At 51.6% G+C, this 11,288-nt stretch overlaps 4 protein-coding genes across 4 annotated transcripts; 2 read left to right on the top strand and 2 right to left on the bottom strand.

Annotated features, from left to right (window-relative positions):
* Positions 1 to 940: 940 nt before the first annotated feature.
* Positions 941 to 2,112, bottom strand: CONPUDRAFT_164556 (uncharacterized protein; the record flags this gene model as incomplete). The annotated part of the gene is made up of 1 exon (XM_007769474.1): positions 941 to 2,112. A coding segment is annotated over one exon (1,172 nt), but the record flags the coding sequence as incomplete, so codon positions are not given.
* A 1,628-nt stretch (positions 2,113 to 3,740) lies between these two features.
* CONPUDRAFT_122282 (cytochrome P450) lies at positions 3,741 to 5,911 on the top strand (the record flags this gene model as incomplete). The annotated part of the gene is made up of 11 exons (XM_007769473.1): positions 3,741 to 4,117; positions 4,168 to 4,211; positions 4,269 to 4,350; positions 4,414 to 4,481; positions 4,533 to 4,547; positions 4,599 to 4,882; positions 4,938 to 5,036; positions 5,092 to 5,102; positions 5,158 to 5,337; positions 5,394 to 5,687; positions 5,750 to 5,911. The coding sequence occupies exons 1-11, from the start codon at positions 3,764 to 3,766 to the stop codon at positions 5,909 to 5,911; spliced, it is 1,593 nt and encodes a 530-aa protein (XP_007767663.1). The 5' UTR covers positions 3,741 to 3,763.
* A 563-nt stretch (positions 5,912 to 6,474) lies between these two features.
* CONPUDRAFT_122276 (cytochrome P450) lies at positions 6,475 to 8,824 on the bottom strand. Its single transcript, XM_007769472.1, has 10 exons — positions 8,328 to 8,824; positions 8,180 to 8,261; positions 8,057 to 8,118; positions 7,978 to 7,992; positions 7,622 to 7,917; positions 7,508 to 7,566; positions 7,415 to 7,454; positions 7,162 to 7,355; positions 6,804 to 7,094; positions 6,475 to 6,735 (listed from the first exon to the last, which is right to left on the bottom strand). Exons 1-10 carry the CDS (start codon positions 8,783 to 8,785, stop codon positions 6,580 to 6,582), a joined length of 1,653 nt encoding a protein of 550 aa, XP_007767662.1. The 5' UTR covers positions 8,786 to 8,824; the 3' UTR covers positions 6,475 to 6,579.
* A 233-nt stretch (positions 8,825 to 9,057) lies between these two features.
* On the top strand, positions 9,058 to 9,938 carry CONPUDRAFT_81504 (uncharacterized protein). The gene is made up of 4 exons (XM_007769334.1): positions 9,058 to 9,091; positions 9,145 to 9,159; positions 9,215 to 9,322; positions 9,374 to 9,938. Exons 1-4 carry the CDS (start codon positions 9,067 to 9,069, stop codon positions 9,496 to 9,498), a joined length of 273 nt encoding a protein of 90 aa, XP_007767524.1. The 5' UTR covers positions 9,058 to 9,066; the 3' UTR covers positions 9,499 to 9,938.
* Positions 9,939 to 11,288: the final 1,350 nt, after the last annotated feature.

Raw genomic sequence — 11,288 nt, 5'->3', positions numbered from 1 at the left:
AAGTGGCTTAACCTTTCAAGTTCGTTTGTTAGCCACTGTTGTTGAGCTAGTTGCTCAAAGCCCTGTTCGTTTTCCTGATCGTTCTCAATGTTGTGGTAGCGTACGTAGTAGTAGCTAAGAAGAAGCTAGTCCTTTTGTTAAGACTGCGTCTTGACCTTATGTGGAATATTAGTCGTCACCGTAGTTGACGACGTCAAAGGTTCGTGGTCGTCGAAGAGGACGATGTCGAAGGGTTCTTAATAAGTCGTCAGCGACGATGAGGTTCTTAGTCTTAGTGGTTGTCTCAGATCGTGTACTAGGTTGTATCGAGAGTGGTATCAAATTGACTAGTATTCCTAAGGTAGGACTAGCTTATGTTACATGGGCGAGCAGAGCGAGCCTTATATACAAAGATATGAATGCGCACAGACCAGTTTCCCGATATATCGTACAAGTTAGAGGTCCTGCCTCTTTAGGTAAGAGAAGAAAAAGCGTGTCATAACAATGGGAATTAGACGAGGATGAGCTTGAGAGTCTTGCATTGCTGCTTAACGTTTTGTCTATAGCGAACTCCCTTTGATATGGAAACTAAATGAGGAATTGTGTGGCTACCTGTATGCTCCTTAAGCTGTGTGATGACTAAGTAGCTATATGTCGAAATGAATGTTACGCTCTTGAATAACTTCTGAATCCAGCCTGTGGTGAATCAATTTCCACGAGGAAAAGGATAAGTACACCTCGAGTGCAGTGAACGCTGACCAAAGAATGCGTGAATATTGACAGTGTAATGTCGCGAGTAACTGGTGTAGCGGGATGCTGCTGCTATGTAGCACAGCTTAACAACTTTACGGCAACAGATGGAGGCGTCTACACTACTAGCTTATTTTCCGTCGTCCATCAAACTAGCAGCGTTTGTAACGTTCTCTGGCCCCTCATCCTCCAAGTCATCCTTCAAGCACCGCTACTCCTCCTCTGATGTACTACTATCAGTTAAAGCCTCGTCGTTTTCGCTCTCGCTCTCATCGGACTGTGAACCTGAGTCCCCGTCTTGATCCTCTCGAAAGTGCTTCTTCATCTCTTTTCGCACCTTCGCCCACCGCGTCTCGAACCGTTTGCGATCTCTCCTGCGTCGTCTGATCTGACTCTCGACCACCCTCCAGCGTCGCGAGTGCACTGCTGCCACCTCAGATCGTTCTGCGTCAAAGGGAATTTGAGGTTCGCTGTCCCAGCATTCGACAAATTCCAGGCGAGGAAAAACAACGTCCAGAATCTCCGCAACCTTTTGAGGGTGCTGGATGCGGGATTCGCCCACGAAGAGTAGTACTGTTTTATGGGGAGGTGGCATTGGTGGGCGCTTCTCTGGCAACACGTCGGAGGTAGGGTCAACGGAGCTTAAATCTTCGGCGTTGAAGCTAATGCCAATATGGTACAGATGGGGGCAGAGGGTCAAGAGCCAGAAGAACCCGTAGAATGTCACATTTGACGGTGTCTGTGAGCCAACGCCCGTGTTCAGGTCGAGGTCTTTTAGAAACGGAAGTGAACGACCAAGTTCAATCAGATCTTGGTCGTTCAGGGTCAAAGCACAAGCAACGTGGACGTGGAGACTTGTAAGGTGAGAACATTTGAAAATGGGTCGAAAACTACTGATTGAGAGGGTATTTGCCCGTACCGTGAAGGAAGATGAAGGTGGATGTGAGGCAAGCTCGCTTTCATCAGTGCTGCTAACGATTAGCGACTTCAACACGGGGCTGGCGTGCTTGGCAACCGCATCGAAGAGATCCTCGGCTCGTGATGAGCATGTGTTGTATCGAGACCAAACTCTAATCGAGCTAGGAGAGATACCCATTTCCGATACAAATTGGGTTGCCTGATCCATGTCGACGACAGTGAACCAGATATCTTCAATGCGTTGAAATGGTTTTCTGGCAATACGTGACCTTAGTCTGCGAAAAGAGGTATTGTGCAAGACTGAAAAAGTAAGCTCCTTGAGGCAGGGTAACGCCGCAAGGTAAACTAGAGCATCGTCGGTGAGCTCTTCGCACCGTAAGGTCTCAAGGTGAGCCCAGCTAAGCAAGGACTGTGAAAATGCCTCCGTTGCTCCAGGTATGCGACCATAAGAACGCAGTTGCATACTCTTCATTAGAGGACAGGTGTAAGATAGGGCAGAGATCTGAGAGCAAGCATGGCCATATACATTTTCGACAGTGTAGACCATGTGCTCTATCGAAGAAGAGAGAAATAGGCGAAGACATGGCAATATCCTGAGATTAAAGTTGTCTAGCTTTGCGCCCTTCAAGTGGGGGAACAATGGTGACATGTCGTCTGGAGCCAACAAGAGGCGGGAAAGAGATTTGGAGTGAACAGGTGAGTTGACTTGGCCGAGGTGTCGCACACGAGGTGCGTATTTTCGAATGATATCCCAGTCGGTAGACGTCAAGTCGCGCCTTAGGACCTTTGAAGGATCAATAATATGGGAGACGGCAAGTAGTAATTTCAGCTTACTGTAACTTTGGCGAGGGGGTCACCTCGCTAATTACGTCTCGCCTTGTTAGCACTAAATGCCACTCGATAAGAAAACTTCAGCACATACCATAGGCTTATTAACCTTCTCCCAAGCGCCGGTAGGTAGGCACCACAAAATTGTATCAATCGTATATATCTGCTCCCATAGGATGTCCAATGCAGGGGCCTGGAACGCGCGGCAAGTGCGTGCGAGACGAGCAAGGGTGCGGTCAGCGCAGGAATCTGCGTCGTGTAGGGCCGAGTACGAATGGCGGCCATAGCTTCTTTGGCTATTGAGATGTTGAAAGATTACATGATTGATCTCCTGAATGAGGAGGACGCAATGCATGGTGATTGTTGGATACGGTGAGCTGCAGCAGCAATGATGCGTTGTATGGTTGAGTCAAAAAAACGCGTTGCGATGGACACTTTCGATGTCACGGTCACGCGCTTCTCCTGTCACTTTCCGCTGGTGGCCAATTAAACATCAGCGGACCGTCCACTATCCGTAACTCGTCTTTGTTCAGTCAACGTACTCGCATTCGAACTCGCCTCGAGCATGACCACTCCCTAAGCCGTATTCCAGATACACATGGACAAAACTGTACCATATGCAAAAGGAAACAACACCGTCTAACAGGTGATGTCGTCTTCCATCACCCAGGCCATCCGGCATGCTTCATATCTAATGGGACCGAATCTCTTGACTTTAGAGCTGTATGTCTCTACGAGGGGCACAGCTTGCCCAGACATCCCTGCAAAGTTTATCTCACATGAACAGCCTCTAACTCACTCGCGGGATGAAGGAGGGACCCAGTATGTATGTTCACAGGCGCACTTTCATTCTGAACATCATACGGGCGTTTACCCAGGAACAGGGGTTCTGAAATTAACGACGAAGACGAGCGAAGGTGTTACCATCGGTAGACGGGTTTGATATATGCCCATACGGCTTCGTAAGACGGCCACTTCACCCTCTACACGAAATTTCTGACCGTTCCTTCCACAGGTCTCCTGTGGGTCTCAGAGTCGCATGCGAATACTTGCCATGGTGCTCCGATACCTAGGAACCCAAAGGGACACCACGATAACTATTCCAAGGGTGCTCAGAGCTCTATCAGATTCGTCGTGAACGCCCCAAACCTCGTATGGACTGACCAACTCCTCGTCTACACGCGTCAATCTGCTGACGCCCTCGGCCCGTTCAAGACTGCATAAAAGACGAGCTGTATCTGAGCGAGTCTCCATCACCCACCTCTCGCCCTCACCTCCACGCTCACACATGGACCAACTTTCCTTCCTTCGTCTCCTTGACGTCTCTCTGATATCCTTCGGCATCTGGCTCCTCATGAAGGTTGCCCAGTCCACCCGCCGCCGGCTCGTCGCCACCAAGCTCAACGGCCCTCCCCGGGCCAACCTTCTCTTCGGTCAGGGGCAGGCCCTCGCCAGTTCAGACGATGCAGGCTCGTTGTACGAAGACTGGGAGAAGACGTATGGACCTGCGTTCTACGTGCCGTCTACGCTGGGAACTACGCGCATTGCGCTTTGCGATCCGCGCGCAGTCGCTCATTTCTATGCGAAGGAGAACTCGGTGTATGTTCGACCGGAGTTTGCCAGAATTCTGGTTGAGAAGCTTGTACATATGCAGCCTCTACGATATGTGCTCCTTGTCTCATGATTGTCTAGACCGGACGGAGTATCATATGGGCTGAAGGAGAGGACCATCGAAGGTATGGCCATTCTTCCAGCTTTCACTACCCATTCGCTGACCGCGCCTTGCCGTGTAGGCAAAGGAAGGCAATGACACCTGCGTTCAGCAACGTTTCGATAAGTAACATCACAAAGGTGTTCTACGATTCGGCGTACAAAGTTAGTTCACCCTATTGAACTTCGCTAAGCACCTCTTATATCATTCCCTATGGTTATTATCAGGCGATAGAGTCATGGTCGTCCGTGATAGACGACGACTATTCGGGCGCGGTGATAGAGGTCCAGAGCTGGTAAGCCTTTGCTTTTGCGTCTCCCTCTATCTCTCATATACAACTATATAGGATGAGTCGCATCTCGTACGTGTTCCCTCCCTCATCTCACTACGCCACCCCCTCATGCTCTCGCAGGCTAGACACCATCGGCATCGCCGGCTTCTCACACGACTTTGGCACGCTCGACGGAAGGCACTGCGCCGTCGCGGATATATTCGAAAGGTTCACATCGACAAAGCCCTCGTTGTTCTTCAAATTCAGCTTGATGATAGGCCTCGTCTTCCCCTGGGTGATGAAGCCGTCCTTTGGGCGCTCTAAGCTTACTCCTCTGCTGAACAACGCGCTGGGGGACGTGGCTAACCATCTCATCGGAGATGCCCCGAGCAGCGAGGGAGACAGATCTGTCCTTGGGCTACTTGGTGCGTTCTGTGTTTCGAGTCATCGATCGTGTTAACCAAAAATAATTTCCCTTAGTCAAGGCAGCGTCGCACGAGTCCAAGCTTAGCATGGACCAGGAAGAGGTTCTGTCGCAGATTAAGCTGCTCCTGGTCGCAGGATATGAAACCACCTCAAGTACGTTGATTACTGATCTCGACTTCGATCTCATACTTACATACACCCTTTTTAGTCAGCCTTACAGTATGCATTTATGACTTATGAGGTCGTCTTAATGGCTCAGAAACCTCCCTTCTAGTGGGCCTTGATCGAAATCGCGCAGAACCAAGACTGTCAGCACAAGCTACGAACGGAGCTCTCTCGCTTCGTGACCACGGACCCGACATACGAGGAACTCACAAATGGGCTGCCCTACCTCAACGCAGTCGTCCTCGAGACTCTGCGCCTCCATCCTCCATTCCATGACACGGTTCGCATCGTACGCCTTTCTCCATTCCCTATCCCCGTATTCCCTTGTGACTTAAATTTCCTCAGGCAAGTAAAGACGACATCATCCCCCTGGGCACACCACTCACCGACGCCTCCGGCAAGCGCGCCGACCACATCGCCGTAGCAAAAGGCACGGAGATCGTCGTCTCCATCCAGTACATGAACCGCGCAGAGAAGTTCTGGGGGCCCGACGCGAAGGCGTTCAGCCCCGAGCGGTGGCTCGAGTCTGGCGGGCTGCGCGCCGGGGCACGCGAGATTCAGGGACACAGGCATCTGTTGACGTTCATTGACGGTCCGCGTACGTGTCTTGGGAAGGCGTTTGCGCTCGCTGAGATGAAGGTGCGTGTTTCGGGGTTTGTTGATAATCCGTATGTGGCATTGGTGCTAACGTGGCGTGGTAGGCTGTGTTGAGTGTCCTCGTTAGGAAGTTCAAATTTGAGCTAAGAGACGGGAATGTGGCCGATGTCGAGCTGGCGAGAGGTATTCTACCTCGCCCGAAGATCGTGGGTGAGAAAGGGGCGGATGCGCCGTTGCGAGTGAGTCGTGTCGAGTGCTCCGAGTGACAGTATGTCGTAGCACCGTAATCTACTAAAATCCCGTACATTGAAATGCCAACAACGATCTTCGTTACTTGGATCTTTTGCTCTGACCCATCGCCCACCTTCGACCTCACAGTTAGGCTGTCACCCCATTTCTCTTGTCCATCATCGTAATACTAACCGTCCACGTATTCATTGGGTTGCCTACTCCTACTCGCACGCGAGCTTTCTATGGGCAGCCAACCGAAACCCCCAGCTCCTCCTTTGACAGGACGATGCTGCTGCAACATACACCCCACCCTGCCCCATCGCCCCGCATATTTCTTCTTGTTCGCATCCCATTCCTCCTGATCGCGCTTCCCGTACCTTCCGTCCCACGAAACGATCTTTTCCAGGTCGGGAATAACCCCACGCAGCAACTTCGCAACCGCACCAACATCCTCGATCTGGACTCGAAGTTCAGTGATGAGTAGGGCACGGTGCATCGCTGAGAGTGGTGATGGACGTTGAGTGCATAACGACGATAACCGAAAACCGCGCAGCAGCGACGATTTGGAAGGAGTTTTCAACATCAAAACATGAAAGTGCTTGGATTCAAACTCATTCATACAGCAAAGTAACCGAAGAGTCTAGCATAAGATCACGCAAATCAAGCCTCGACATCGACAACAGCTAAAACAGCAGCCATAGCTTCAAGCAACTCGAGAAACCTTCAACGCCAAAAACTTCCCATTCTCGCCAAATATCTTCCTCCCCGGAAGACTAGACCCACGCGTAATCGTGACCTTGTGGCTCTTCCCACCCTCGATATCGAACGTGAAGTTTCTGACCAGGACAGCGAGCACGGTCTACCACACACGTCCCAGTCAGGTTAACCGCTCAAGAGTTAAGTTTGAAAAGGGGATAAAACACCCACCTTGAACTCAGCAATCGCAAACCCCTTCCCGATACACGTCCTCGGCCCACTCGCAAACGTCAGCAGGTGCCTGTGCCCAGTGAGATCCTTCGCGCTGCCCTTCTCGACGCCCTCGATCCACCGCCCGGGGCGGAACTCGAGCGCGTCAGCGCCCCAGAACGCCGGGGAGCGGTTGACAGCCGTGATGGGGCACCCGACGAGTGTGCCCTTTGCGATGGAGATGCGGTCGACGGTGCGCCCCGATGCGTCTGTGACGGGCGCGGAGAGCGGGATGATGTCGTCTACGGCGGCCTGTATAGCACAACCACGGCGGGAGTGAGCGCTCAGGATAGCGATGGGGCAGGGGAGAGGTACGTACGACACGGGTGAGCTCGGGCACGGATGGGTGCAGGCGCAGGGTCTCGTGTGTGACGGCGTCGAGGTAGGGAAGCTTGTCGCCCACGAGGTCCTCGTATGAGGGGTCCTCATCGCTGAACTGGGTAATCTCAGTGCGTAGCCTTGCTTGAGCGTCTGGATTCTTCGCTAGCTCGATGAGCGCCCAGGTGAGACTGGCTGAAGAGGAGGGAGAGGGTGTCAGGGCGTGTTGAAGGCGCAAATACAAAACAACATACTGGAGGTGGTGATGTAACCAGCGATAATCATCACTTTGATCTTCAAACAGTTCAGCTAACGTCGCTATACTCTCATTCCAACGAATAACTTACTTCATCGATCACTTCATGCTTGGAAAGCTGTAGACTCGTGTCCGACGACTCCGCTCGCACTGTTCAAACCTCAAATGAGCCCCAACGCTAAAGACATAAAGCCGTACCACTCACGTAACCTCCCAACAATAGACTTCTCCGAAACGTCTCCAGCGCCCTCATCCTTCAACTTCTTCCAAACGCGCTCCGAGAGATCATTCAACGCATCGTTGAACTGGTTCATGCGTTTCTTGTTTGGACTCGGCAGCTTATCTAGCCACGGGAAGACCAGAAGCAGCAATGGAAGCATGTTCGTGAACGACGCCGGGGCGTTCGCGCCGGTGGCATCGAATGCATCCACGGCGCCGGCACGGTCTCCGCCGAGCGTGTTGAAGTCGTGCGAGAAACCGGCGAGACCGATAGCGTCGATGCTGCGAGGGCGACGGGGGTTGAGCGCGTTTGTTTATGGCAAGTGGAGTCTGAAAACTTACGAGATATTGTTCATCCTACCCGTTTGAATGTGATCAGTATAGCACGCGTCGAGGTAAGCAGTTGACAGCATAAACGTACCAATCTTGAACTTCAATCAACGCTTCCCCGTTCTTGGTGAGCGTGTCCCATGTGTCCTTGCACTGTATGGACACAATTCAACGTGGTCTTTTTCCACAGTAAACGATGCAATGATGACTATACCTTGTAAGCGCAGTCATAAAAGATAGGATTGAGGGACCTAATAGCAGCGTTGGTGAATGCCGGACTGAGTACCTTCCTCTGTCTAAATATCATACATTATATCAGTCATTGACAATCACGTCTCAGCGCCGAAGCACAAAAAACTCACCTCCGATGCACATCACCCTCCGCCCACAATATCCCCTCCCCAGCCAAATTCCTCAACACACTACGCGACTGCGCCGTCTTAATATACACCGTATTGTCCATCGCGAAAAAGTGCGCGATCGCGCGTGCGTCGAACAGGACAATCTTCTCCTTACCGAGCGTGAACGGGATGCGGTACGCGCCAGGCCCGTACTCCGCTTCCCAGGCCGTGTACTGCGCCGCGGCGTGCTCCGTGAGCGGGACTTTCTTCGCGACACCCCAGATGAGCGACTCAGAGGGAGGTCCACGGAGGCGCGTCGTGGTGTTGCTGCGGGAGCGGACAGCCGAGACGATACTGCCTAGAGCAATAGCCGAGGCAAAGGCAAGGATGAGGCGCGCGTTTGGGTCGTCGATAGAGGTGGTGAGAAAGCTGAGCCAGTCGAGGTCGCTGATGTTGGTGGTGGATTGAGTAATGCCCATGGTTTAGAAAGACGATTCAAAGTCTTCAACAGTGTCTGCCAGCTCCCATCTGCGGGATGCAGATACTTATTACTCGTATATTCAAAATTTCTGCCCGCTTTTGTTTGGTTTTTTGTTTGTGGTCTTGATGAGATCCCCTTCAGATCAGATTCGCTCTCGATCTGGACAGTCTCGTCCTTTTTGGGCCATACTCCCGTTGATAAGATAATGGACCCAGAGCTGCCGTTTCGTTCGTCGCCATCCTTTCCTCCCCTCCTTCTTTCCCTCCCCATTTTCTCACTATGGATCCTCGCGTTCACAGACTTGGTACGTCACTCAAGTTCAATAACATCAACACTCACTTATTTGAGCCCTGCCAGGACCACGGAGCAGCAGTGCGTACCATACCTCTATCGCTTTGGGCTATGAGCTCACGAAACCTACTCACAGATGGCGCCTGCGCTCTTCCCGACTCTGTACCACTGATCTCTGTATCTATTTCCACTGTCAATTCGCCCGCGATCGCCCCCGTCCTCCCTTTCGATCTACGATATGCAGGTACGCTCTCGTTCGAACCCTGCTCCCCACCGATAAAAATGTCTGTTCTAGACCCGAACTCGCCAGCCGCGAACTCATGCTTGACCGCGCCAGCTCGGTCTCTGTCTCTCGATGCCCTTTCCCTCTCACTCCAGACGCCTTGGGCAGCCCAACCATCACTAAGCCCTTTCTCTTAGCTGCCCGACTGCATGCACGAACCGGCATCCCGCGTTTGGCAAGCTCACGCACACCCCCGAAGCACGCGTCAGAGTATCATGCCTGCGTAAACGCGTAAACGCGTACCGCTGTATACCTGGCACTCCCGGTACTTCCCTGAGTAGGTGGTTTGCAACCCGTACAATGGTGCAGGTACGCCTTTTTCTTGCAGACTTATACCTTTCAGCGGCATTGGAGCTCAATTATCTCCCTGCCTGTCCGGCATCAGGCTACGAAATGGTACGCGCCTTTTCTACGTATCTGAGTTTGTTTCACTTGCCCAGCGTACACCTGTTCGCATCAGAGCTCTCCTGCCGTCACGCAGCATCTCCTTGATTTTATTCCCCCATGGTATCTTTGTTATGCGACTGATATCGCTCTCGTCCCCTTTCCGCATGTAGCCACGATATGTTTCCATTCCTCCCCTCCATTTCTAACTTTACTGATCAACTCCCATTAATCGTGTTTAAATTTATTTACTCTAGTCTAATTGATTGTCCTACACGAGCGCGCCTAAGCGCGCCAACGTCCGTGGCCCTTCCGCAGCTGCCCCGCCATTGGCACCGGCGTGCACTATGGCCGCGCCGGCGTGCAGGTTTGCACGCGCCTCGAGCGTCCTCGTTGAGGTCGCGCCTGCTTCCGCACCCATCGCCCCTTCGAGGATGTGCGGCTTAACACGCGCCGACGAACATGTCAACCGCAGGCGTGCACGTTCCTGTCGCAATGGAGCTGCGTGACATAGGGTGATGTCATGTTTACGCGTAGATGGTATTACTCATTTACAGTCTGTTTCATCGTAGATTAGTTCTGGTGAATGTTCAGATTGTCTCAGTTGCAATGTATGTTATTTTGATTATTACGTGATGTCTTGGCGTGTCAAGGCCTCCGAGCTTTAGGTGTCAATAAGATCACGTCGCATAGGTTCCGATGTGATTTTGATGGGTGCAATGTGACTGCACCTTGATAACCACCGTGCCATTGACATCTGCTGTTCGTTTTCGAAGTGAGATATGTCTTGCAATTAGTTAATTTGGTATGCCCATATTTATGCAAAGCCTTTGGCCAATTCCATGCACTGTCCTTTTCTCCCCGCAAATGTTACACTTCATGAGCTGGTATGACTCGGAGTCTGCATTAACTGTAAAAGAGCGCCTTCGAAATCTTGGTAATTGTGTCGTGGCATTGAAGGTGATCGTTTCGAGCAATCTGATGGGACATTGGGCATACATATCAATGTTCTTTCGTGTCGATCAATTCCCAATCTATGATATGCTGGTCCGATCACTTCCGTGCCTGAGAAGTACTCTATGTTCCCTAACAAAGGGTGATAGCGAGCGGCCGCGGGTGTGTTTAGTGATGGAATCTGGAGTCCTGCTGCCGCATTTTGTGTTAGATTGTTTGCTATACCTCAATGCAGACTTGGCCAAACATTTTACATATTGGAGTGATTAAGCGTAGCTTCTATCCTTATAGTCTTCAACAATTATTCTTACCTTTACTTGCTTATATGTGATGACCACCCGAGGGTTAGGGTTAGGTGGCCTCCTTCAGCTCATGAGCCGGAGCGGAGCAAGGCATGTCTTGTATATACACCCAAGCCCACCGCCTGTTAGTCACAGAGTCCCCGTCAAAGCTCATCAAGTGTAGGGGAACATCTCCGCTCGTCCGAATCTCTGTATGTTCGTCCGAACCGAGGAGGGATGGTGAGTGAGGTCATAATCGGCGCTAGTCGCTGTCAAAGAAAAGCGATGTCAAGATTTGCCTCCGCTAG

This window comes from Coniophora puteana (genome assembly GCF_000271625.1).
Source record: "Coniophora puteana RWD-64-598 SS2 unplaced genomic scaffold CONPUscaffold_5, whole genome shotgun sequence".
Lineage (NCBI taxonomy): Eukaryota > Fungi > Basidiomycota > Agaricomycetes > Boletales > Coniophoraceae > Coniophora > Coniophora puteana.
Note: the sequence above shows the minus strand (reverse complement) of the source record. Positions and strands in the feature narration are given on the sequence as shown.